At 32.7% G+C, this 26039-nt stretch overlaps 3 protein-coding genes and 1 long non-coding RNA gene across 5 annotated transcripts; 1 reads left to right on the top strand and 3 right to left on the bottom strand.

Moving 5' to 3' along the window:
* Nucleotides 2629-4318, top strand: LOC104790653 (protein CDI-like). The gene is made up of 2 exons (XM_010516432.2): nucleotides 2629-2776; nucleotides 3298-4318. Exon 2 carries the CDS (start codon nucleotides 3334-3336, stop codon nucleotides 4084-4086), a length of 753 nt encoding a protein of 250 aa, XP_010514734.1. The 5' UTR covers nucleotides 2629-2776; nucleotides 3298-3333; the 3' UTR covers nucleotides 4087-4318.
* On the bottom strand, nucleotides 8647-12565 carry LOC104790652 (probable peptide/nitrate transporter At3g43790). 2 transcript variants are annotated; one of them, XM_010516431.2, is made up of 17 exons: nucleotides 12327-12565; nucleotides 12158-12198; nucleotides 12004-12064; nucleotides 11806-11908; nucleotides 11595-11697; nucleotides 11415-11468; nucleotides 11258-11320; nucleotides 11111-11160; nucleotides 10954-11029; nucleotides 10554-10751; nucleotides 10280-10367; nucleotides 9876-9961; nucleotides 9668-9775; nucleotides 9533-9577; nucleotides 9323-9411; nucleotides 9103-9146; nucleotides 8647-8962 (listed from the first exon to the last, which is right to left on the bottom strand). In XM_010516431.2, the coding sequence occupies exons 1-17, from the start codon at nucleotides 12466-12468 to the stop codon at nucleotides 8874-8876; spliced, it is 1440 nt and encodes a 479-aa protein (XP_010514733.1). In that variant the 5' UTR covers nucleotides 12469-12565; the 3' UTR covers nucleotides 8647-8873. The 2 variants fall into 2 exon arrangements, 1 of the variants encoding a protein (XP_010514733.1); XR_768723.2 differs by lacking the exon at nucleotides 8647-8962 and having other exon boundaries at nucleotides 9323-9439.
* On the bottom strand, nucleotides 19073-21014 carry LOC104790651 (somatic embryogenesis receptor kinase 1-like). Its single transcript, XM_010516430.1, has 6 exons — nucleotides 20629-21014; nucleotides 20157-20228; nucleotides 19890-20033; nucleotides 19666-19737; nucleotides 19493-19564; nucleotides 19073-19413 (listed from the first exon to the last, which is right to left on the bottom strand). The coding sequence occupies exons 1-6, from the start codon at nucleotides 20859-20861 to the stop codon at nucleotides 19341-19343; spliced, it is 666 nt and encodes a 221-aa protein (XP_010514732.1). The 5' UTR covers nucleotides 20862-21014; the 3' UTR covers nucleotides 19073-19340.
* On the bottom strand, nucleotides 22192-23310 carry LOC104790650. The gene is made up of 2 exons (XR_768722.2): nucleotides 22956-23310; nucleotides 22192-22574 (listed from the first exon to the last, which is right to left on the bottom strand). It is a non-coding gene; the product is annotated as an uncharacterized LOC104790650 (long non-coding RNA).

Genomic DNA, 26039 nt, shown 5'->3' with positions numbered 1-26039 from the left:
TTTTTTTTTTTTTTTTTTTTTTTTTGTTCAACAAAGAGAAGATTCCTAATATAGAGAAATCACACATTGAGAAGTTAATGTGTATTTTTAATCATATTGATGCCCTGACAAAGTCACTATCTTGTAGAAGATAATCCAACAAGGATGTTGGGCCTCGACAAAACAAATTCAATTGAAGCCCAAGTCCATCAGCACAGTCAAAATCAACACAAGAAGACAACGACCAAATGTGTCTCATCTTCAAAACAGAGGAACGTTATTACGGAGAAGACGCTCCTCTCCGACCCGAATAGATTCAAGGTTATGCAATCTCAATAGGATGAGTCACCAAATACAGCTGTAGGATAAGGTTTCTTTAGGAGCTCTAGATTGTTCTACTGTTGTATATAAAAGAGTGGTGTAAAAACCCTAATGTATGTAAAGGAAGATACAAGTCTTTTTCATAATTCTTTCTTATCTTCTTAATCTCTTCATATCTTACACGTCCCCTTAAAAATGAAGGGGTTGAGACCATCTTGTTTTGGAGATCAATGAACCGATCGAATACCAGGAAGTGGCTTTTTCAGGGCATCAACTAGTTGGTGTTGGGTGTTAACATGAGACACCTGTAGAGCACCCTGTTGAATTTGACCTCATATGAAGTGATAGTCTATTAATATGATTCATTTGGGAGTGGAACATAGGGTTTTCATATAAGAACGTTTCTTCCACATTGTCGCAGATAAGAACAATTAGAGTGATCCCAATTTTTATTAAGATATTGCAGATTCAACAGATTTCAGTGGCAGTGTTAGCAACGGCCCTATACTTTGCTTCTGTAAGTGGATGATCGGGCCATGCCGCCGGTCTGATTCTTTGTGGCATGCATGGCCTGATCAGTTGGACTCCGTCGTTGCTAACGTTGCCATTGTCTACGCAGATCAAGGAAGTAGTTCAAAACTTCCATGTCCTTGACTGAGAACCATTCAACAAGAAAGGGTGAGGATTCGTTGAATTAATATCTTTGTTGCAATATATTTGTTAGTTCTGCTTGTAAACGATTGATACTTGAGGGTTTGAAGTCGGGGGTTCGACCCTCACAAAGGGGAATATTGTTTTCGTTTCTTTTAGTTCATTGATACTCATATTTGGCCCCAAAAAAAAACAAATTTTCAGTTTCTGGCTAGATTAATCAACAATCATTACGGTCTTCCAAATATTCGAAATTAGGATCATCAACAAATGTTTTTGAGTTTCTTTCCATTGATCAAACCCTGTGCGTTAGACTTGGAGTGCGTTTAACATCTCGGTAGACCATTCGATGTAATTACCACCATTCAAAAAAATACAGATCATCAACCCTCGATTGTTAAAAAAAAAAAGACGCGAACTTGATCTCTAATTTCTCCTCTAAAGAAATGATCACTCTTGCTCCGAACATGCTTGGCCAGAAGTTCAACACCACCACTTCTTCTTCTAACATGTTGTCTTTTCCTTTAACCTAAAAAAATTAACTTTTAATGAGAAATAATAGAGATTTTAAACAGTAGTATATACAGTGAGATGGACAAGGATGTAACAAAACTCCAACTTATAAAATCCTGTCCTGACTAGTGACTACTTAACTCTACGTATATATAAACCATGCATGTTTCCATCAGGATACAGCGATATAAATTGTTTGGTATAACGTGTTTTCTGTTTCGTAGTTTTAACCCACTCTCTTGTGGTTGCCGACGTTTTGAGTTTCAATTTGACTATTTTGCTGGGACCCAAATTGATGTTATGTTCTCTATTACGAATTATTTTTATTACATGGACCCAAATTGTATTTCAACCCTCATGTGTATATATATTTTTCTCTGATATATGTTGATGTTCTACAATCTCCTTGATGATAAATGAAATGTTTTTGAGATGATTATAATTCCTACTGAACCCTTACGATAGTTTTTCATAGCCTATAAAGAAGCTTCTATCTGCAAGCGACAAACTTCGACATTAATATTTAGCCCTCATTGCCCATATTACATTATTCCAGTATAAACATACTTTGCCACAACTACAAGAAAGATCAGAGAACTTGCATGAACCATCAATACAACACCTAAGTTCATTTCCTATGCGTTTGGTCGCTCTCTAGTTTTGATAGGACTAGTAAGTAGTAATTGAGCTCGCAAGAAATTCCCTTAAGACATGAAAAACTTAATTAATTTCTTACACGAACAATTAAATTTGGCCAAAACCATCAAATCGGTAAACTATGTTACTGTTTAGTTAACAGATGCGATATGCCATGTATAAATAGACCATGTTTAATTTCATTGAAATTAATTGATTCCTCCACGAACATAGGTGCTTTGGCGTATTTACATACATAGCTTTGAATCTGCCTAAAGTACATGAACTTAACTGAAAATCTAATTTCTTATATAAACAATTTAATTTTGGCCAAAACCCAATTGGTGGAACTTTTTAAATTTAATTTAAATGTGGCCAATACTACTCGAACTCATGTGGGGGAATTTTTCTCCCTTTACTACATTTATATATATTTATAATTTAGTTTTAATGTTAATTGTTATTTTTAAACTATTTTATGATTGTACATCTTTCTAAGTTTGAAGTGTATTAAAAAATTATAACCAAAATAATTGTTTGAAAAATTAAGAGACATTGCATTCGTCCTATCTCCCTCCACATCTCTTTCTCTTCGTTTTCCACATTTTTGTCCACAAATCTCCATATATGTCGGTGCTCCAAAGCATTTTCTCAATCCCATCATCATCATCTCCAGGTACGCTCGCTCTGTTCTTCCTCATTTCCTGGAACTTTTGTTCTCCATTTCTCTGTTTTAGTTTGATTTTTTTTTTGTTGCTTCATTCAAACCAAAAGAACCGTTCTCTGTAGATTTATCTATTTTACTTGAATCGATGCTGCTTCATCTATTGTTTCTGGCTACTTAATCATGTGATTTAATAAAAAAAACAGCTTAGCAGAGGCAGAGCCATTGCCTAGAGTTTTTAAAGGTAGTAAGGGAAACAAAAAGTGAAATTTAATTTTTAAATAATAATTTATAATAAATTTAATCTAAAATTGTAGTTTAATGTTGTTATATATTGTATTTAAGCAAAATAATTAATAAAATATTTTGCTAAAAAATATATACAAATTAATTATTTGTGATGATTGACTATGTTGTTTAGTGATTTTTGTGTTTGACTACAAAAGTGCTGGTAGATTCTGTGGTTTTTTTAAGCTTAGTGTGATGAAATGATAGCTTTGTTATTTTTTTTTGTGCAATGAAATGAATGACAGATCCGAGTTGCAAAAATTTCTCCAACAACAATTAATATGACAATGAGCAACAGTGGCATTTCAGAGAATAAACCTTTCAGAATCTTTGTTGGTTATGATTCACGAGAAGATCTTGCTTACCAAGTCTGCCATCATTCAATCACCAAGAGATCTTCAATCCCTGTTGACATCATACCAATTTTTCAGTCAGATCTTAGAAAGAAAGGTCTGTTCTGGAGAGGAACAGGTCAGTTAGAGAGCACTGAGTTCTCTTTCTCTCGTTTCTTGACTCCTCATTTGTCGGATTACCAAGGTTGGGCTATGTTCGTCGATTGCGATTTCCTCTACCTTGCTGATATCAAGGAACTTACTGACTTGATCGATGATACATACGCCATCATGTGTGTTCAACATGATTACACTCCTAAGGAGACCAGTAAGATGGATGGCGCGGTTCAAACTGTGTACCCGAGGAAGAACTGGTCTTCTATGGTGCTTTACAATTGTGGACATCCTAAGAACAAGACCTTGACCCCTGAGATTGTTAATACTCAGACCGGTGCGTTTCTCCATAGGTTCCAGTGGCTTGAGGATGAAGATATTGGGTCTATTCCTTTTGTGTGGAACTTCCTTGAAGGGCACAATACAGTTGTCGAGAACGATCCAACCACGCAGCCTAAGGCGGTGCATTACACTCGGGGAGGGCCTTGGTTCGATGCTTGCAAGGATTGCGAGTTTGCGGATCTCTGGCTTAATGAATTGGAAGAGTACAGCAAAGAGAACAAGAAAGAAGCCGATAACGCAAATTAGAAAGAATGAAGTAAGAAGAAGAATAGGTATGTTACTATATATATGTTGTTACTTGCAAACGAATTAATAGCGTTTCCCTAAATATTTCGCTGCATGGGTTATATATTGTTTTGGCTTTGTATCTTTAGTCTTGTGGAGGGATGTGGAATTTTCTCTCATTAAATTCGTCAAAACATTCGCAAAAATAATACCAATATTAAGGTCATCATGGTCGATAATAATATTTTCGTTTGTTTGCTGTTGTACCTTTACTGGTATTTTATTTGTAATTTATCCCACATATAATAAAGCAACTTATTTGATATTTGACATTATGTACCAGTTCTTTTAAGTTAATTTATAATGAGCATTAGCTCTACATTTGTTTTTTTTTGGGTAAAATTTTCTTCAAAAAACCCAACAACGACACCAAACGTTATGTTCTCATTATTTTCTTTGTTTTTTTTGGCGCAAAGAAATACGCCACACACATCAAACGCAATACTGACGTGAGCAAGAAGCTCTACCACAGGGTTTGCAAGATTGAAACTCAGAAGCTTAAAGCTAAGGAGGAGATGAAGAAGAAGTGACAAGGCGAGGAAAAAGTGAAAATACCGGATTTAGATGTAGAATATTAATAAATGGCAAAATTACACGGATTTATCTTGTAATAAATAGGAGATAAAAAATTATTTAGATACTAGCAATTTCTTTTAGTACTAGCAAGTAAATCCATCCCTAGCCATGAGTTTATCCTAGCTAACAATATATCAAATTCAAATTTTCATTCTTCCCTACTCTCTTAAAATATCTCTCTTGGTCGTAGAGCGTAGTCAAGATGTATACAACCTACATGAAAATCATAGTAAGTTTTCTTTAATTCTCTAATAAATTTTACATTTAGTTTTTTTTTTTAAAGTTATTATTTATTAAATTCTGGCAAATTAGTTCTCTACCGAGGTTGTATTAGTTCTTTTATATCTGATTTAGATTATTTTTAAAATTTATTTTTAAAGACCTAATTTTGATTATTTTACGTTTAAGATTGTTAATTGTAGATAATTTGTTCTTAATGTTTAGATCTGATTTTGATTATAGGTCTGACTTGGAGATTGACCGAATTTTGCTACATCACTAGTAAGTTTCGATATGATTGTTTTTGGGAATCGAAACAAGACATAACATATGTGTGGGTAAATTCGTCAATGATTTTAAGTCCAAACGTATTTTTTTTCAAAAATATTACAAAATCTAATTATAATAAATTGTTGATTATGATATACATCTATGTATATACTGTTAAATTGTGTATTATGTATCATTTTAATAATGCAATTAATATGATATAAAGAACGAGATTTAACTACAATAAAATCGTTTACGTCATATTGTCCATGAACAAAAGCTAGATGTAGTTTCCATGATTTTTGGTGCATGACAGCGGGATTGGTTGGAGAAGTATGAGATTGATTGGAGAAGTACAAGATATTGATTGGAGAGTGGAAAAGTAGATTGAGTGTTGTTAAACAAAAAAAGGGGGATTGATTGGAGAGGTACAGGATATTCACCAGGTTTGTTGAGGCTTTGACCAAGTCCTAACTCTCTCTTCCTACTAGGCTTGGACCAAAAAATTGGACCCAAAAACTAGAACCGGAACGGATCCGAATCCAAACTCGGAACCGGTAGATAATCCTATTGTGTCCTAATCTCCTAAATCCAAAGAACCGGAACCGAACCGATAACTGAATGGGTATTCGACATACCCAAAATAAAATAATATATTGAATTATAGCAAAAAAAACTTTTATAAATAATGTACAATAAATTTTAATAAATTTTTTATTAAATTTAATTTTATTGGCAAAAGTTTAAACCCGCACGATGTGCGGGTCCTTATCTAGTAATATTTATAATTTCTATCATTAACAATAAATTTGGTAATTAATAAATGTCCTAATATTCATCGAGATTCTAATCATTTAATCTGAAATTATAACTTAAAACCAAAATTATTTAAAATCAAAACTTAATAATATATATTAGAATTTAATTAAAATAAAATAAAATATACATAATTATAATTCTTTCAAATTCAACATCTATTTGTTTTATAATTGGTATTGTAAATATTTGCAAATACAATAATATATATATATATATATATAACTTTAATATTTTATTAAAAAAACAACGGATTTTTGCCACTTATGCCATATTTTCTTAAAATCTTTTCAAATCTGCCATATTTGTAAAACATTTTCAAATATGTCATATCCATTAAATATGGTAGACTCTGTTTTACTAGATTACCCCTGCAATTAAGATTTGTTTTGACGGTAGAACATGGAAAAAGACGGGCGCGTGGTCAGAAGCATTTCACAGAACGCATGGGTGATAATTGGTGGACAACATATGAATATATAGGAACAAAGTGGTGGATAACATATTGATATCAAAACAAGTCCATCAATTGGTGGACAACATATTCATATTAAGACATGTCCACGAAGTGGTGGACATAACATATTCATATTGGAACTAGTCCATTCAGACATACTAGGTAGACAATATGCATATTGAATAGTTGTCCACCATTTGCATAAATTCAGTAAATAAACAACATAGTAAAAGTAATTTGAGCTAGTCTACGACGACGATGTGTAGATTGTCCTTTAATGCATATTGAATATGTTGGACCAAGGTATGTGATACGATACAATCATTAAGCCGGTGAAATTCGTTTCTTTATGCATATAACAAACGAGTGTCTCCACTACTCATGATAGACAGTATCATTGTAGACAATAATAATAACACAACGATTTCGTCTACTGAGGTTTAGTCTACTAAGTTACTATGTTGTCCACAACAAACGATTTTCCAGATTCTAGATCTGGTCCATAATGTGACGGCAACCTATTGCGATTTCATCCCCTCCAATTTCCATAATTTCATATAGACAATATCACAGTAGACAACAACCAATTTTTCCCATTCCAGATCTGGTCCATAATGTGACGACAACTTACTGCGATTTTGCCCACTACAATTTCCATAATTTCATATGACTGACCTTGAGGTGGGGACAGTCGGTTAATCTGCTTGCATATTCTCGTTGACGGAATAAGACGGATTTGTTGATTTTTTGAAAAAACATGAAAGCAAAACATACAGAGCCGCGTGAGAGAGAGCATAGAAGAAGACGAAGGAGAGGACTTCGTGGTTAGGGTAATGTTATTTTTTTTTAGTTACTGTGGAATTAATCAAGGCTAATTCCGACTTTCCCATCTCCTCTCATGCCATGGGTATGGCACATTTGGAAAGATCCAAACGATTATGGCACATTTGGAAAGAAAATATACTGTTCATGGCACATTATTTAGTTTTCTCAAAAAATAAATATCAATTATTTTACAATTATATAGAAAGAAATATAAATATTATCTCATACCATGGAGTCAATCCTAGTTATAGAATATATAATGTTAGCATCGAGACAATACTTACAAAATCGTAGTCAGAAGTGAGGATGAGAATAAGTGCCGGAGGATCATATTGTTCAACCCACTCAAAAAGTCTTTGCATGATGGCCAAATCTGATAACTCCCGTGGTTTTTCACCTAAAAAGAGTAAAAAGAAGATTAAAGAAAGACAAATGACAAAATTTAGGAGGTTTTAGGTTTTTCTTTTGTGTCTTACCTATGGATTCTGGAAGGTATTCTGGAAAAATTATTGCATTCATGTTTTGTTGCTCAAGTCTTTCACGCACTGATTGTGTAAAAGCACATTTCCGGTTAAAATCATCAATCGACTCAATGTAGTAACCAAGCTTTGTGTGGTACTCTTAAAAAAGGATTTGAATGATTATTTAGTTGAAGAAAGTGAGTAAGCTAACGTTGAAAATGAAAAAAAAAAAATTATAACGAAGAAGTGGATGGTGAAAGTAATGATTACAATTACCATAAATAATTTAACAATGAAAATGATGAGAAAAAATATGAAAAATAAGAAAACAATGAATGTGAAAAAACACAAAAACATAGGTAGTGCCGGTTATCAAATATAAAAAACGAGATTAATTCATGATTCTTTTTATCAGATTTGATTTTTAAACACAACTGATTTTTATACATTTTTTAAAATTAGGTATCTGAAATAATTTTGTTGCCTTAATAATAATTTAAAGTTTTCTAAATGATAATATATATTTTGTATCTGAAATAACTATCACCAATTGTATATAATTTATCTGAAATTTTGTCTTAATAAGTATTAAAAAAACTTTAAATTTTTTAAAACTTATTATTAAGGCAAAAATATTCTGCTATATAACTCAGTTACGTACTACATAGTCATACTAAGTTGTTCGATATAAGTATCCTTCATTACTCTTAAAACTTTTAGTAGATTAAGTTTAAAGTAAGTAATTTACTGTTTTTTTGTCTTAAAGGACATAAATATAAAGCTGCAGTTATTGATCTTCATGTTATAGGGCTAACTTTGTAAACAAAGTGAAAACAATCTCAGATAGTATCCATAGGAGACTAATTAAGACTCAAGAGAGAAGACATAATGGCCAAATGATCGGAAAAAAATGATGTAGATAAGAGGACTACGTACTTGAATTTGGACAAGTTTTTGCCAAGACCATCATTCGGAAACACATAATTTGTAATGAATAATACTACATATGAAAGTTAGTTACATTATTAGTCATTCTTTTGGTGCCGAATCATAGAGAAGCACAATAGTTTGTAATGAATTTTCCCATTTATTCCTCGCTATAAGGGTGAAGAGTAACGAATCTCTTAGTGGATTTGAGATATGTAAGGTATGAACGTTAGAATTAATCCTACGAGCTGTACCAAGTTCAACACCAAGAACACCATCTCATCACCTGTGTGTGTAGTGTTCAAAAAAATGTAATTAGAAATCATGTCTTTCGGATGAAATACTCAATGATGGTTCACGATTCTTTAGCCACGGGTATAAATAATATTTAGTTGACATGGACTGGGATGGGTGCTCAAATTTTACCTGGAAGGAAAGTCGCGTCTTGTCTCTTTTGCGCCCATGAGAATCTGCAGCGTTACCAAAACACGAAAAAAGCGAATTAGCAACAGACAAAGCAACAATCTATGACGAACAAAGATGAAGCTTGTATATTTATTGCATTTGCAAGAATGTAAGTGCATTTTTCCAAAATATAGATGTTTCCAAGATATTACTTGGTGTATGAGTCAGAGTAAATACTTACAAGGCACCTCCACCAGCAGGACCAAATGATTTAAAAACAGACATTGCGGTCATAGAAATGCCATTAGCAGCACCTCTCTGATTCTGAGGCTGAGGTGTCAGAAAAGTGAGTATGAGCCTGGGCAGAGGAAGTTACCGATGTAGAAACTAACGATAACTATAAAGGTAAAGAAAAAAGGAAGCGCCAATACACCAGCCAAAAGAACCATACCACAGCCTTGTTTAGCATGATAAACAGTCCTGTGACAAGAGAGATCTGCGCACATAACATATTTCAAATCTTGCTTACTGTTAAACAAGGAAATATATTACGCACAAAAGCTTCAGAGTTATAACAAAAACTCACAGACAAAGCGTTTTTTATTATGGATGCACAATTTATCACCATATGAAGGGTCACCCCAGAAAGCAAAGCTATATAGGGGTAACAAGAAAGTAGCGGTATCAACAATACCTGAACAACAAAGTATAAAGAAATGAACAGGACTCATTACTAATATAGTAATATAACAAACCAAAGAGCATTATTCGAGAAATTTTAACCCAAGATTTACCGCAGAAAGACGTATAATCACAAGGAGTCTGAGGGCCTTAGCTAACGGTGGGTATACCAAAAGTTGGAATACCAGAAGCCCAAGTCCTGAAAATATGGTAACTCAATTTATGAGGAACATCCAAGGGGGATATGCATGAAGAAGCGAGCACAGCGGCTCTTTTAGGTAAAGAACATTACTCTCTTGACCATGGATATGGATAGACAAGAACAAACTCAAGAAACAGAGTTGACGAACTATATATACGAAAACAATAGCAACCATGCATGAACAAAGCGAGATCCTGAAAAGGTTTTATAGATAATGTGATAAGGAGAATATTTTTGGAAAAATTCCAAATAAACATTCACAATTTTCTGGACCAATCCACCAGACAATCCATATAAGGTAAATAAAACATGCACCTGATATAGCTAAAACTTGGCCTACATCTTGGGATGAGAAGCTCAATCCTCCATAGCTTCTGTCACTGACGGCCCAGAGTGAGAATATCTTGCAAAGGTACCAATAAAAGAGTAAATTCATAAACAAAACTTTCTCTGCAATACTCTCGGCAGGGCACCAAAAATACCAATATCTTAAAGCGGCTAGGAAAATTTGAAAGTGAGGAACATCTAAAACTAGTTATGTCCTAGTAAAATCGCATGATTTTAGGTAATTAGTAACTATCTTACTTACCTCTGAGTAAGCTATCTCTTGGAGGGAAAAAACACAATACACGATGATGATAGCCATCAATGGAAGATTCCTCAGAAGACTTGGCTTACTAATTATGTTCTGGTCATCAAGTCCTCCTCCTCCTCTGCTTTCGTCATCGTTTAGCTCAGTTGGATTAAGTCTCCCCTGTGCAATTCTACAACGCGTATGTAGTGTTTCCTGTATATAGTTATCATGAGTTAACATTTCCAGTCTTAGGTTGATATAAATCATAACATGGTCAAGTCATACAACACACTATAGCTCCGGAACTTCATAAGAACTCATTTTATGATCAATACCGTATAACAGATTTTGTTTTTGAAGGTCATTGAACAGTTCAGAACAAGTATACACTATCATATCTATTTATCATACTCACAGGAAGCCACCAGCAAGCGATGAAAACCCCAGTAGCATAGACTGATATAACTAAGCTCGGTAGAAAATATGGCAACCTGTAAAGCACAACACCAAGCACCTATTGAGGTAACTAACTTTGCTAGCATTTGAAAAATGGATGGAGAAAATTAAAATACCTTCCAAAAACTGAACTCTGGGAAAATATAGTTGGGTATTTCTCTGCAGGCTTAAAAAAACATGAAAACAGAAACCAAGTCAGCTAAGCAGGACAGGAAAGTCAAATATCGAAAAGTTAACTGAACAGATTCTAGAGTCAAGTGTACCTGAGCAAGATAACCTCCAATAGCAGGACCTAGTATCAATCCTATACCTCTCGATGTACTTACCTGAGAAAATGCAACGGAACAGAACTATTTATCCTCTAGATAAAAGTAACCATTGGCGGCAATAACGAAGTTTCGAAGTAGATAAAAGCCTTACAACAGAAAGACTAAGAGCGTTGTACTCTTCACTGACAACTTCTGAAGCATATGCCTGAAACATGGGAAAAAGAACAAAGGAAACACCTTTCAGGAAATGCAACCTAACACTTTACACGATCCTTTTCATTTATATCAGCGCGAGAAGCTACTGTATTCTGAGTAATTAAGACATATATACCCTTATAACTCCAAGTAGACAATTGAAGCAGCCAAGAAGAAATCTAAAGGAAATAGCAAGCCAGAAACTTGTGCTTAGACCAAAGAGGGTATTGAATATGATCCTGAAAAGAGAGTCAGGCAGCTTATAAAAAAATCTGCAAGACAAAGAAAAAATTGAATAATCTTTACTTTGATGAATAAAAAAAAGTAGACAATTATTAAAAGCTAACACTGAGAAAGTCCCAATAAGAATAATAGGTTTGCGACCATATCGATCAGCTAATTTGCCCCAGACAATAGATGTCAAAGCTCTTCCAATCATGAATGATGATCCTAATTGCAAAGTTATCAAGAAATCTTCCAAGATCAGCTGCATGCTCAAGGAAGCAATAAATAACAAATAGCCTTAAGACAAAGCAAAAAATTACCAACAAAACCAGCATAGAAACCAATATCTTCTTCTTGTTTAGCAATACCAAAGTCTTTGATCTGCCACCACATTACAAAACCAAGTTAATCAATGGAATGTTTTAAAGCAATCAAAAACAATTTTAAGGTGTAACTAATAAATAATAAACTTACCATGAAATAAAGATATGGAAACAGAGAAGAGATTGGGAGAGCTGAAATCACCAAAAAGGTTCGAAACATGAGTATCACATATAGCCTAATTCGAATATGAATCACTTGCACGCCAAGGTGTTTGTAGAAATTACTAAAGAGAGGTTGAGAAAACAAAGTTAAAAAAAACCAGTGCAGAGTGAGACGAGCCAGATGAAGGAGAGGTGCAAGTAAGGGACGCCTTGCTGGTGTTGCTTAGTTCGATCGATGATGCAGCCAGGGCAATCTTCGTTCTTCTCCAGGAGGATGGTTCGAGACTCATCATCGGCCATGATCCGAACCACTGGAGTCGGAATCGGAGAAGCGTAGGTAGACGAACTTTGTTTTATTTCATTAGGATAAGAAAAGTTTATTCCTCCTGAAAGGCGCCAAAAAAAGCTGAAATGATTCTTAATATCTCAGTGGGTGGGTGCTGCCTGTTGAGGACAAATTTTTTAATCCAAGTGGCATTACTACTACTTAACTAGGTTCGGATCCGCACGTATTTCAAAAACTAAGTTTATTATCATGTTTATAATATATTACATATTGGATTAGCTCACTTTTGTGTAGGTTATATATTCACTTAGGTTTATGTTTATCTTTTAGGAATATTAACATTCATAGTCCAAACTCATACTAATTTAGTATTCGATTTGTCTTTAATTTAGTTTAGAAAAAAGAATGATCAAATTTGTTGTTTGTTAGATGTAAAGACAAAAGTCTAAAGGTCGCTGGTTTGAGGGACGACGCTTGGGAGGGGACCATCTAAAATGTTTTGGTCCCTGGCCCGAGAGGATGTACAGATCTATGCCCGGAACCTCTTAATAATTAAAAAAAAAAAAGACAACTATATTAAAAAATAGTGAGAGATAGTGATATATCTATCTGGGACAGAAAATAGTAAGAGAAAGGTGATATGTCTCGTTTCAGATATAACTTTTTAATCTCATAACTATGGTTTTAATAATAATTTACTCACTTCATATTGTATATTTTATTCCAACAGATAAGAAAATAGGAAAGTGTTTCACATCCGCCGGTTTTATTTGTGGATATATTTATTTGGTATAACATATAACATAACTTTATATTGGTTTGCTTTCATCAAGTTTGTGAATGAAATAATAATCGTTTCTCCATAAATTTTATAGAAGATCTGAATCTAATGTAAACTGGATTAGTAATCAGCTATATTAAACTTGTGAACTATCAGACCAGGTAAAAACAACAAAAAAATATTAAAACTTCATGAACCGGATGTTCTAAATATTTGAATCAAGCGGGTCAAACCCGCTTTGTGTGCCTGCCACGTAACTTATTATAATATTTTGATCCATAAAAAGCTTGTTCCCTGTAACGCCGTAATCCACATGAGTACATTTTGTGTCCTCAATTATCATGCTCGAATTCACGTTACCCAAAATTATCAACCCGTATTTTATATAAAACAATTTAGATATTGTTTTTTTGTTTTTTGAATTACCCGTAAGCATTATTTCATGTCACGATATTTGAAATAAATAGGGAAAATTGAAATTAAATTTATCAGTTTAAATCTCATGTTCATGTATCCATTATTTGATATTTCAAAGTTGAAATTAAGATTTAATCCAAATTTTATGATCTCCTCTTGTTACCTTTTTCCCCATTTTAATAAAAAAATAGTTTAAATAATGTTTTTATTTTTTGAAGGACATGTTGTCGTAATCATTTTTAGACTATCTCCAATGTAAATCTCTATTTTTAATTCTAAAAATAGAATAATTCTACAATAGAGCATAGTTTTCTTTCAATGTATCATTTTATTTTTGACTTTAAAATAGAATTAGTGTAAAAAAATAGAGTTACTTTACATATAAAGTAATCCTATCATTTTCTCTATTTAAGAGTAAAATATAAAATATGGTTGGAGCAAATGTTACTCTATAATAGAGTTTTTACACTAAAATAGAGTGAGGTTGGAAATGCTTTATAAAATTTAGATCCCCATGGAAATTAGTGATGAGTTATTTTTTTTATTAAACCTTTGATCTATCAAACTGGAGAAAGAAACTGTCAAAAATAAAAAACCTCCCAAACGGATGATGAAAAAACACAAATATAATTCATAGTATAGATTTATATATCTTGACATATCATATCATAAATTTTTTTACAAAATTAGAGTACTTCTTATTATTATTATTTGACAAATGATTAATTTATATTGGATTACATTTCTTTATTCAATCTGTTAACTATTAAAGAACATAGTTTTGTGTCCTTTTTTATTTTTTGAACATTTTTTATGTTAGAGAAATTGAAAATTGTTACACAGAAAATTGGAAGCATTAGTTTATTTTAATTGTAATATGAACTTGGACTATGTTTATTTTTTAAAATTATTTTTTGGTCTCATCCGGTTCCATCCTGTTTTCTCAAATTATGTTCCCAGAAGTTAGCACACAATCACGTAACATATTAAAATTCTTTGAGCTCTGGTTGACTGGTTAATTAGTTGCCATTACCCTTTTATTGTTCTTACGAATTTTTAATGAAGAGGGTATTATATGGAATTTCATTTTGTTTTTTTTTTTTTTATCTCTTAGTGTGCTTTCCAAATATTTTTTATATATTTAAAATATATAAGGTTAGTTTTAGAATAATCCCTAAATTTTAGATATTTGGTAAACTAATTACTGATTTATTTCAAGATTTCTTAAAATAAATCATCTGTTTAAATTAAAGTTAAGTTATTTTCATACATACTATATAAATTTAGTTAGATACAGTTGTTATGGAAATCTTAAATTATAAGTTTTAGTAATTGCAGAAATCTCTTATTATTTTATAAAATTTTAATAACTATATAAAATTCAGGGAACTGTTAATAGAAATAATTTCGTTTTTATTATAATATTTAATATTTTCATTTTGTAATCTTATTGGCTGTATTTTTATGTATCATTTATAATTAATATTTTCATTTTTTTGTATCATTTTTATTACTGGAATATTTTGAATTATAAAAAAAGTTAATCAATTAGTTCATTAATAATTGTTACTATTGTTTTATGGAAGTTTATTTTTTTTTTAATTATGTAAGTAAGTTGGTCTGTTTGGCAACATGGATATATGTCATGTTTTTTGTTTTTTGTTTTATTCCTAAGGGGGGTGTATTCAAAACATGATTTTGGAGGATTTGTTATTTTTTGTAAAATCCGATGTTATTCAACTAGTGATTTTAAAATCACATCTCAAATCCATTGTTATTGAATATGACCTTTGTTAAAAATCATTCGAATCACTCACAATCCATTGTTATTCAATTAACAATTTGCAAAAATCATAACAAATCCACTGTTATTGATGTTCATATATTTTACCTTGTTTTCCCTTAGTTTATTCACAACTTTTGCATCTTTTGCTATCCATTTAGGCCATTATTGTGTAGCTTTAGGACTAATCATGCATTAGAGTATAGTTGCATTGCATTTGCATCTTTTCATGCATAAACAGGTGATTTTAGAGCTTAAGGAGCATGGAAGCAATGCTGAGGAGAAGTAAAGCTATCCTGAGGAGAAAACAAGAGAGTTAAGGCTGTAGAATCAAGGTCCGGAGTCCAACTCGACCGCACCACTCGACCACCACTCGACCGTGTGCTGAGGAGGACTCGACCGAGTGGAGAATGCACGAGAGAAGCCAGCTCGACCAGCCACTCGACCGAGCACTGGTCGAGTTGACCGAGCCGTTGACTACTTTGACTTTTTGTATTTTTAGGGCTTCCACCTCACCTCCTATATAAGGCCCTTGTACCTGCAGCCACCAAAGAGTCCAGCTTTTTAGAGAGTCTAAAACCTAGTTTTTACCTTTTTTAGATATTATTCCTTTTGCACTTTTTTTTTATTTTTAGATCTTGTACTTGTTTGAGAGAGAAAGACTAGATTCTTATATTTTGTTTGTTTCATAACTTTCAAAGTATTAAGATTTCGAGTTTTATTCCTTCATCAATATTGTAGATCTCTGTTTCATCTTTCTAATGATGCAAGTTTCATTATTTTCTGGGTTTTTGACATATTTCACCATGTGTTCTTGTGAGTAGTTTGTTTAGGACCTTGAGGATGGGTTAGGCTGGGTTGATCTTGTGGTTTGTTTGATTTGGTCAAGCTTGATTGTTGTAGATCTCTTCTAGGCTAGATGATCTTAATGCTGATCCTATATCTGAGAAGGTAGGGTTTGATTTCAAGCATCTTAGCATCACACCAATGTCTAAGGAGCATAGATAAGGCTAGATCTAGAGCTTACCATTAGGCTTGCTAAGAGATTAGAAGTCTTGTTTGGTTTGAGATGTATTGCTTAATGCCTGCTTGTGTAGATTCTTTTCTTTGTGAGAACAAGTCTAGAAATGCATAGGTTTGATTGTTTCTTGCCATGAGAGTGGATTAAACATGTCTTAGAATAGTATGTCTAGAGATCAGCTCAAAGTTTGCTTGAGATTTGTTGACCAAGTTAGATAACCACAATGATTAGCTCAGCCCATGAATCCCTCCTCAAGGCCTTCTTTGTTTATTAATATCTTAGTCTAAATATCATTGCTTGCTTGTTGTTTGATTAGTTTTTGCATTGCTCTATTTTTCTTGTGTTGCTCTGTTTTCACGTTTAGTCTAGCTCGACCCCGTACTCGACCTACACTCGGTCGAGTGCTGCTCGAGTTCATCCCCAGAAATTGTGTTTATGATTTGTGATTGTCTTGTTTCATTCCTGTTTCATTTCCATTGCATTCACTTTGTTTTCTGTTCATTACTTGTCTTGCATTAGCTCATCAGCATAGTGTCTACTTCTGTTCTAGTTTCATTATAGCTTTAATTTGTCTGTTCTGTTTGCATTTAGTATCTTGTTCTAGTTGTTTTTACTTTCTGCATTTCATATCTCATTATAGGATTGTTAGTGACAAACAATCTTTACAATTGGCTTGACTTAGACTCATATGCACATCTTGATTGTTCACAAACACTCAGATTGGATTGACACCTCTTATACTACAATTGCATAAGGGGAATTGAAACACCCTGACTTCTATTCATTCCATACATCATCATTCCATACATCATTCATTCACCACACCACAAAGAAAGTCAGTTTCAGTTATTCAAAACCAAATTCTTTTTTTTTTAGAAAAACATAATAGTGATTGTGAGAGAATTTCAATACATTTTTGTAAGGAAAATCCTATTTTGAAAATTCCACCTTGGAGAATGGTTTTGTAGGATTGGTTTAAAAAAAAAACAAATTATGATTTTGCTATAAAAACAAATTCTGGGCTCTCGCCCTCTATCTGATATATCTCTTCTTCTCTCTCGTTTACAGAGGTAATAGTGATTGTGACCAAATTCATTCACGGTGGCGTGTTGCTCTGTTTTGGTGTGAGAAAACAGAGTAACGTGACCAAATTCATTCACCACTTTGTAATCAACGTATGTACGTAGTTAATGGTTGCTTACAAATTTTTTTGTTTCTTTTGTATGGCTTTAGTTTCCAAGCTACAATGGGAGATATAGAAGATGTGAAAGCTAAAGGTCAATATAAACAATGGTCTAAACCGGAACACAAGTTGTTTGTACCTTTCAATTTAAATCTTTGAGTTTATGCTATTCAGATTAAATTGCCAAAAATCTTTTTGCTATGTTATATTTTTGTTTATGGATTTGAGAATCTTCTTAAAAATCCATTCAAGTCTCACCAAATCTCATCAAATCACAATTTTTTTTTTTCAAAAATAGAAAATAATAACAAATCCACCAAAGTACCTTAAAAACTCACTGAAAATCTCCTAAAATCCAAAAATTCATAAATCCTCCAAAATTCTATTGTGAATACACCCCCTAAGTGTGCTCCCCATTTAATAGTATAGATTACTAGTATTAGTTTACAAATGCAAATTCCCTTCTTTTTTTTTTATTCAGAAAAACTTAATTAAAAAACAAAAAAAACACTGAATACTCTCAGTCTCGGTAAAGAGAGATGTGCTAAGAAATAAACTTTTTTTTTCTTTGGCAAAAAACAAATACACTTGTTAATTAATCAAATTCTCTCTCTCTTTTTTTTTATCGGTTTTTTGTAGTAAGATAATACTAGGTACGAACCCATGCGTGATTGATTTTAAAAATTATGTTTATTTGTAATATATTATGTACACCTAGAATTACATTTATAGATATATAATTATTTGTTAAATTATTTATTGTCCATTGGTCAATGCTTGCCTTGATTCTGGTCTTCTGATCTTGAGGGCAGGGAAAGGGAATGTCGTCAGGATTGTTCCGCCTTTGATTATCTCGGAGGACGAAATCGAACGTGCGGTTGAGATTATCTTCCACAATTTAACTGCGCTTGATTAAAGATTGAGGTCGAGAGCACAAGAACAAATATATGTTTATAGACTTTGGTGCGTCTTTTAAAAAATCTTTACTTTAAGCTCAAGTCTACCAATAAACCTGCCTCACGATAAACGGAAACAAACTTGGTGGATTACATAATCTCTGACTACTTTTGTCATCTACATAAAATTGGAGCACTTATGTATGGTGTCCTATGCCCAAAATATCTAACCTGGCCGGTTCTTGACAACTATGTGTATAGATTGTTTGCCTTTGCCTAGAAATTATGAAGATTTTGCGTGCGTTGTCACCACTGATTCGGAATCAAATAGAAGTACCGATTATGATGATAGTTCATCTGACGAAACTATAACAACCATTGACTGCTAATGTAATGGGTGGACTTCGACATGCAGGGTTACTGAATAACGGTAATTTAAGATAAATGATGATGATAAGGTAGTGAAAGATAATTGCAGCACAGTCATGTTTCTTTAATAAGATACAAAGTTACATACATATATATGTAGCTAAATACTGCAAAAATCAAACCCAATTATACATATTATTATGGAATGTTTAACATTCATTCAAGTTACCATCTACCAACGCCAACACACTCAAAGTCTACCAGTACCAATACACTGCATGTTTCCGTCTTTGAAACCTCTCTTATATTTTAACATGAAACAAGGCGCTACTATATAGATTTACAAACACTTGGTGCAGAGTTACTTATATATGGTACATAGTTCTTACAAGGTCACCCAGGCCCATTCTTCTTTTTATAGATTCTTCAACTTATTTCAAGTGCAATTGGTGTCGTAGCTTGCAAGACCTAGTAGTTCTGGTCCCTCCAATCTCAGGTTGTTCTCAAAGCTGTACCAATGGGGCAGATTTGCGTTAGAAAACAAGCTTGTGGTAAGGGACAAATGTTGTTGGTCATAAAAGAACTTACTTTTGCATAGGAATGTGTTCAAAAGGTCCTTCTACTGGTATTGTTCCACACAAATCATTGCTTGATACATCACTGACAAAGAAAGCATATTTATTAATTCAACTGAACAAAAAGACTCAAAGCCTTAGTGGCAAACAGAAGTGGTAGTACAGTGCTGGAGTAACTGAACTTACACAACTTTGAGGCTTGAAACAGCGGTGAGCTCTCTAGGAATTGGACCGGTTAATTGGTTTTCGTTAAGCCGCCTGTCATGTAGAACAATTTTACTTAGAAAAATTCATAGCACAAAGAGAGAAAAGCAAAAGAAGAAAAGAGATATATAAAAATCATGATTAGTACAAGTAACACTTGCCTACTTACTAATGTATACAACAACGACAAATAAAAAAAAACTTACAGAAAGACGAGTGACTTCAATTTCACCAAAGAAGACGGTATCTTCCCGGTGAGATTGTTGCTGTACAGATCCAAACTGATCAAACTCTTCAGATTCCCAAGTTCAAAAGGTATAGTTCCTTGAATCTCGTTTTTGTAGAGTTCACTGTATGAATCAGAGCCAGAGGAGAAACAGTTGTTAATATACAATTATCTAATCACATAATTGGGAACTAACTTTTGCATCAGTAAAAAGTTAAGTCTTTCAGAGAGTGGTGAGATTGCATACAGATATTGTAAATGTTGAAGCTTCCCAAGTTCAGGTACAAGATGTCCAGATAAGTTTGAGTTCCCCAAATCCCTGCCAACAACAAGGATAAAACTTTGAGAACATACTAAAGAATCGTTATATTCCAATCTAAATAGGCAACAATAACATCACTGAACTGAAGTTAAAACAAAACAAATATCATGTCTTTACTCATTTATGAATCTTAAAGAATCAAACTTAAACACTAGCAGAAGCCAAAATCCAAAGGCAACAAAACAGAGAGTAATGCTCCCAAAAAACTAAAATAAAATTTTCAAATCAAGATTATAGTGGTTGATTTCTCAATTTATATCCTTTAATCTAGAATAAGGTTATAGTACTTGTAATCTATACTAAATGGTTAGCTTCCACAAGGAATGAACTCAAGAATCATCGAATCAAAGGTGAGCTAGATAGATAGAGGGAGAGAGAGGGGGAGAGAGGATGTTACAGTCGAGTGACTTGGTTGTGTTGATTACAAGTGACATGAAACCAAGTACAAGGATTAACAAGAGTTGGATCCCAGCTCTGAAGAACATGGTCTGGATCTGACAAGCTCTGTCGAAGAGCGTGAAGAGCGTCGCCTTCGGAGTTTGCTTCCGTTAGGCCAAGTAAAGCTAAGGTTAGGGAGATCAGAGAAGCTGCTAAGAAGAAGAGCTCCCATCGACTGTTTCTCGTAGACATCGGGAGACAAAATTAGGGTTTCGTGATCTCTGTCTGACTTATTCAAACCCTTTTTACAAGTTCTCTCTCTCTCTCTCTCTCTCTCTGGTATGAAGGAGAATAAAAGAACAGTGGCTTTTGGTCTGAAATGTACCTTCTTCTTTTTTTCTTAATGAGTTTTTGTTTTGTCTTTTTTTTTTTTTTTTCATTTTTTAAAGGGAGGTTTACTAGAATAGGACATTAATTGTGGTTTATTACTAGTTTGGAGTGTAGGGAGGTTTGATTTTTAATGGCAAAATCGCCCTTGGAATCATGTGTTAGGAAAAAAGAAATTATGAAACATGCCATCGTCATTAAAATACAAATAGGAAAGAGAGTGTTAAAACGAAGCTCTTTTTGGAGGGAAAATGTACTGCCAATTCATAAATCTACCACCATAGTGACGATAGAGTTAGATGAAATTGGTAAAGTTAGTGAATAGATTTATGAATTTTCTTTGAGTAATGTGATAGGTTGAAGTAGAGTGGCGGTAGAGATATAGTTATACGAGAGAGTTAAAACACTGGTAGAGTTACGTGGGAGAGATATAAATAGTTATGGTAGAGTTAGTAAAATTCATAGAGTTATGTGGTAGATTAAGTATCCGCCGTAGACTTAACTTTAGTGGTGGTAGAGTAACTAAGAAAAAGATTCTTAGAGTTATGGGTGAAATAGAGATATGCGATAGAGTTAATTGTAGTGGTGGTAGAGTAAGAAGCTAGAATTGAGTTATATGGCAGAGTAATAATTAGTGCCAGCAGAGTTATTGTTGATGATAGAGTTATTGTTGGGAATAGAGTTTTTGAATTATGTTGTGGTAGAGTTAACGCTTACTAAAATAGCTTAAAATTCGTAGACTTAGGGTTTTGTATGGTGATAGAGTTAGTAATTGGTAGTAGATTTAAGAAATTTAAGTCAACATTAGAAAAACAATTTTTAGGTTAAATGAGATTACCTAAATGGTGAAAAGACAAAATTGTCCTAAACAAAGAGTTACCTAAATTTTTACTTTGTTGAATATGTATATGTCGGTACAGTGCTGATGGAGATCACGACTTAAGGATGGGCTAAGAGAGTTAGCTCATACTTATCTAGTTATTTTCATGATCTAAAAACAAACCATGTTGCTTTCATTTGTCTGGTTGGTATGTACATGTTATAATAAAGTTTGAGGCAATTGAGTTGTCAGTTTATAAATGCGATCAAGCCAATTGGATATATGCACAATAAAGCTAATGGTGGTATGAAGCCACTAAAAGAGTCGATGAAGAGCAAAATGATAATTTCATAAATTTCAAAACAAGACAATATCCCAACGAAGGTTGTTTTAATTTGTATTTATCCAAACATAAAGATAGAGGTATACAATAAGACTATATAATTCACTGGAGAATGTAGACAAGAAAAGCTTCAATCTCAGGCTTGGAAAGATCTTGATACAAAGCTACAGTTAGTATAATCGGTCTTTAGCAAACGAATAATAGCAGGTACGTTCATGGTTTATGGCTAAAGACCCCAAGCATCTTGTGAAATGTTTGATACAAACGGTTGCCAAGCATCCTAGAAATGTTTGATACAAAGCTTCTATGATGCAATTCTCCTTATTGCCAAGCATCCTAGAAATGTTTTGAAGCTGAGAAATTCTCCATTCGCAGCTCTTTGTTCTGCCAGTGTTGAAGTTGGTTCTGAGCTCATCTACAACCAAAACATGAAACTTTAAAACAAGAACCTACATTTCAAAAACATGAAGTTGTATTCATGGGGTTGCAGTTGCTTGCTTCTAGCTTTACCAATCACAACCTAGCCATACATGCTAGATGGTTTAGAAAGCAACAAGATGAAAGCAAAATAGAAACTTGTAACACTCAAGGAGGAGCAAAGACGTAATGGTTCTCTCTTGCTCTGTCATATTTGTCCGACCATATGTCGTTTTCAGTCCATTCATCGTAGATAAAATAACATAGAAGATTTGAATCCGGATCAATTCAATAATCCAAATAAATCAATCATGAATTCAGATAAGAGGATTTTGTTTAAAGAAACGAGATACGAATCGAGAGGAAAGAGGATCAAGACCTTGACACCATCGACGGAAAGGAAACAGCTGAGGATACACCCTTTGAGACCGGTGCCGAGAACGATAACCTCATACTCTTCATCCATGGCTGATTCTAAAGGTTCGTAGAGCATAAGAGAGAAAGAGATCGGACAGAGATTGATCGCCGTTGGAGAAGGGGAGAGAATTTTTGGGGCAGCACCGACGCAAAGCCAACAAATTCCAAGAACAAAACTTTTCAGATCAACCTTGAAAGCAACCGGAACAAATAACAAGTCACCACCACTCCCAATCCAACGAGAACAGAACGGCGGAACCAGATTGTCGAGAAGATAGAACGAGATCGGGAAAATGAATTATTTTAGTTTTTCTAATCCAAAAATAATTCTTAATGGCACTTATGTAAATACAAGATTATAAAAATGGTTTAAGGTCTTTTGGCAACAAATTAATACTACTCTCGTAAATGAAAGAAAACAGGTACTAATCTAGTAATAAACCACCATTTATGTATTAGTATAGTAATTCTTTCTTTTTTTAAATGTTAGAATTGGAATCCTCATAAATAATCATCATTCTGATTTCTGATTTTCCTCAGTGTTCAAATTTTTAAAATTTTGAAATTATTTGTGGGGGAAAAACATATAAATAAATTTAATAGATTTGCAGCATTTTAGAAAAATATTATTATACGATAGTGTCATGTATTTTTGATAAATTAAATTAATAATTTAAAACCAAAAGACTTTATATCAATTTTTGTCAATATTTTAAAGAGAACATAAATATTGATTTAAATTTTCAAACTAAATGGTCAAATTCAAATACGTTACTTTCTCTTGGTCAAAACAGAAGACTTTGACTTCCACTTATAAATTACAGTAACTAGATAACTAATTAACTAGTCTTACTAATCACAAAAGATGCTCTATTTAGTAGTATTTGATTAAACATTTAAAAGTTTCTTTTTCAGGTCAATTTCTCGTAATAGAAAACCTAAAAAATGAGCTAAAAATAATACTAACTCATCTTTAGAGCTTTAAATTTTATATGTTCCTTTCATAATCATTTTTAACTTTGTATTTTATTATATTTGTCAAAAAAAAATTGTATTTTATTATACTGATACTAAAATTTGAAGCTTAAGTATAAAATTAGTTGGAGGTTCAGGGCCATGCCTATGGGTAAGAAAAAAGGCATTTGCCTCAGGCCCCCAAACTATATAGTTTTTGTGTGTGTTTTTGGAACCTCAATTCTGGAAAATATAGTGTATCATTATGGTTTTGAGAGTCCTTTTATTTCCTAAACAACCCATGTATGACTCATTTAAATATATTTATTTATAAAAATATACAAAAAGGAAAACAAAACCTTAAATTGTGAAAGACCGAGTAAGGTCGTGAAACAGAAGGAAAAAAGATTAAGAGAAGTTGGTGAAATAGTTTATTGAGAAAGAAGAACGATTATGTTTAAGGTTTTTTAGATATATTTTTTTTTTTGAAAAATTTATAGTTTTGAATTTTTGATATTTATTTTCTTATACTTTTGAATTTTAATATTTATTTATTTTTTCATAAAATATATTAAAATAACTTCTAATGTTAAATTCACCTTAAGCCCCGATAGACATGGCGGCACTGTAGAGGTCGCCCAAAAAACAAAAAAGTATAAAATTAGTTGGGCTTTGTATATATTGTACAGAGATCTTATTAGTTGTTTTTTTGGTGATGAACATTTGCGACTAGCTATATTTTAATTCATGCTTCAGGTCTCTAATGCAATCACTTCTTAGATAACATGACGTTGTTTAGGAATTAGGATGTTTGATAAACTAAAAACTCATAGCTAACTTTCTCAACACATTGCGGTTCTTAGTCTTTCTTTCATATTTTGTAATCGATATGTCTGCTTATCTTTCTGCTTTTACAATGTTAAGACAAGATAATTGCTAATCGTTAATGTCATGCATACATATAAGATTATTTTTTTTATTGAGTAAATTCGTTTACTCACACACCTGAAATTGGATGTGTAAGTATGTTTTTAAGGAGTTATAATTATGCCGCAAGTATCAGTGTAGTAAATTTAGTAAAAGTAGAATTTGGGATTTACCCTGAGTTTTAAGAAAACCAAAAAAACAGCAACTTTGAGAAAAAATAATAAATATTACTAAAGGTAAACTGAGATAATTGAAAAAAAACAATAACTACACTTAGAAAATTAAAAACATGGATCATTTTAAACAATTATTTTATTAAAATATAGATTAATTAGGAATAGGTAGAGGGAATATTAATTTTAATATTGAAATTGTATTTAGATTTTCATTAAATGATTGTTTATTATACAAATAAGTTGATGAATGGTGGAAAAAATAGTTTTATAATATTGATATAAACAATATAAATATATAACTATAGTATCTATATAGGTTGGTTTATTTGATCAGTGATCACTTTCGTCTTATTTCTCATCATTGCTCAGAAAGAGTCGTTATTTGTGAACCACAAAAGAATAACGTACGTTAAGAACGTGAAGACTGAAGACCAAAACAGCTGGAAGTTATGAAGACGGCCATGTGGTTGCTTATCTAGTTTGGTAAGAGAACGGTGGCTTCATTAATTACAATCTATACCTAAAGTTTTATATCTTCATATAGTCACAGTATTTGTAACTACATGTATTTATGGAAAAAAAACTCTTGCTATTATGGAAAATCATTTAGTAGTAATATACTCCTATATGTCAGACTATTTGTCTTGTTTTCATATTCGCATAACATGTGCTCTCTCATTAATGCTTTCAAACGCTTTTCGACGCATCAACTACATGCACTATAAGGTCGGTAAACACATGAAGATTGAAAGTTTTATATAGGCGTTAAATCGATCTACATTTTCTCAGAGATTGTTATGGTTTGTGATGGCTTTCAATTTCAAAGTACTAACACATGATTTCTTCGACTGATTTGATCTGGCTACAACTGCTCATTCTTTATACCGCAACATATTAATAAGAATTTGATGCAATTTAAAGAAAACTTTTTTTTTTTGGTGTGTTTTTTTCTTATATTAATAATACAGAAACTTTTTAATATAGAAAGA

This window comes from Camelina sativa, chromosome 6 (genome assembly GCF_000633955.1).
Source record: "Camelina sativa cultivar DH55 chromosome 6, Cs, whole genome shotgun sequence".
NCBI classification, from domain to species: domain Eukaryota; kingdom Viridiplantae; phylum Streptophyta; class Magnoliopsida; order Brassicales; family Brassicaceae; genus Camelina; species Camelina sativa.
This window is presented reverse-complemented; position numbering and strand designations above follow the sequence as displayed.

Bases quoted from the DNA above. Each gene is read 5' to 3' on its own strand.
- LOC104790652 (XM_010516431.2), bottom strand. From the start codon at position 12,468: ATGGCCGATGATGAGTCTCGAACCATCCTCCTGGAGAAGAACGAAGAT. The intron at 11,030-11,110 runs GTATTTTAATTT...TGTGCTTTACAG, and splicing joins CAGAGTTCAGTTTTTGGAAG to GTTGCCATATTTTCTACCGA. The intron at 9,962-10,279 runs GTGCATGTTTTA...CCATATTTTCAG, and splicing joins CCAAGTTTTAGCTATATCAG to GACTTGGGCTTCTGGTATTC.
- LOC104790651 (XM_010516430.1), bottom strand. From the start codon at position 20,861: ATGTCTACGAGAAACAGTCGATGGGAGCTCTTCTTCTTAGCAGCTTCT. The intron at 20,229-20,628 runs GTAACATCCTCT...TGTTGTTGGCAG, and splicing joins CACAACCAAGTCACTCGACT to GGATTTGGGGAACTCAAACT. The intron at 20,034-20,156 runs GTATGCAATCTC...TGATTCATACAG, and splicing joins CTTCAACATTTACAATATCT to TGAACTCTACAAAAACGAGA.
- LOC104790653 (XM_010516432.2), top strand. From the start codon at position 3,334: ATGACAATGAGCAACAGTGGCATTTCAGAGAATAAACCTTTCAGAATC.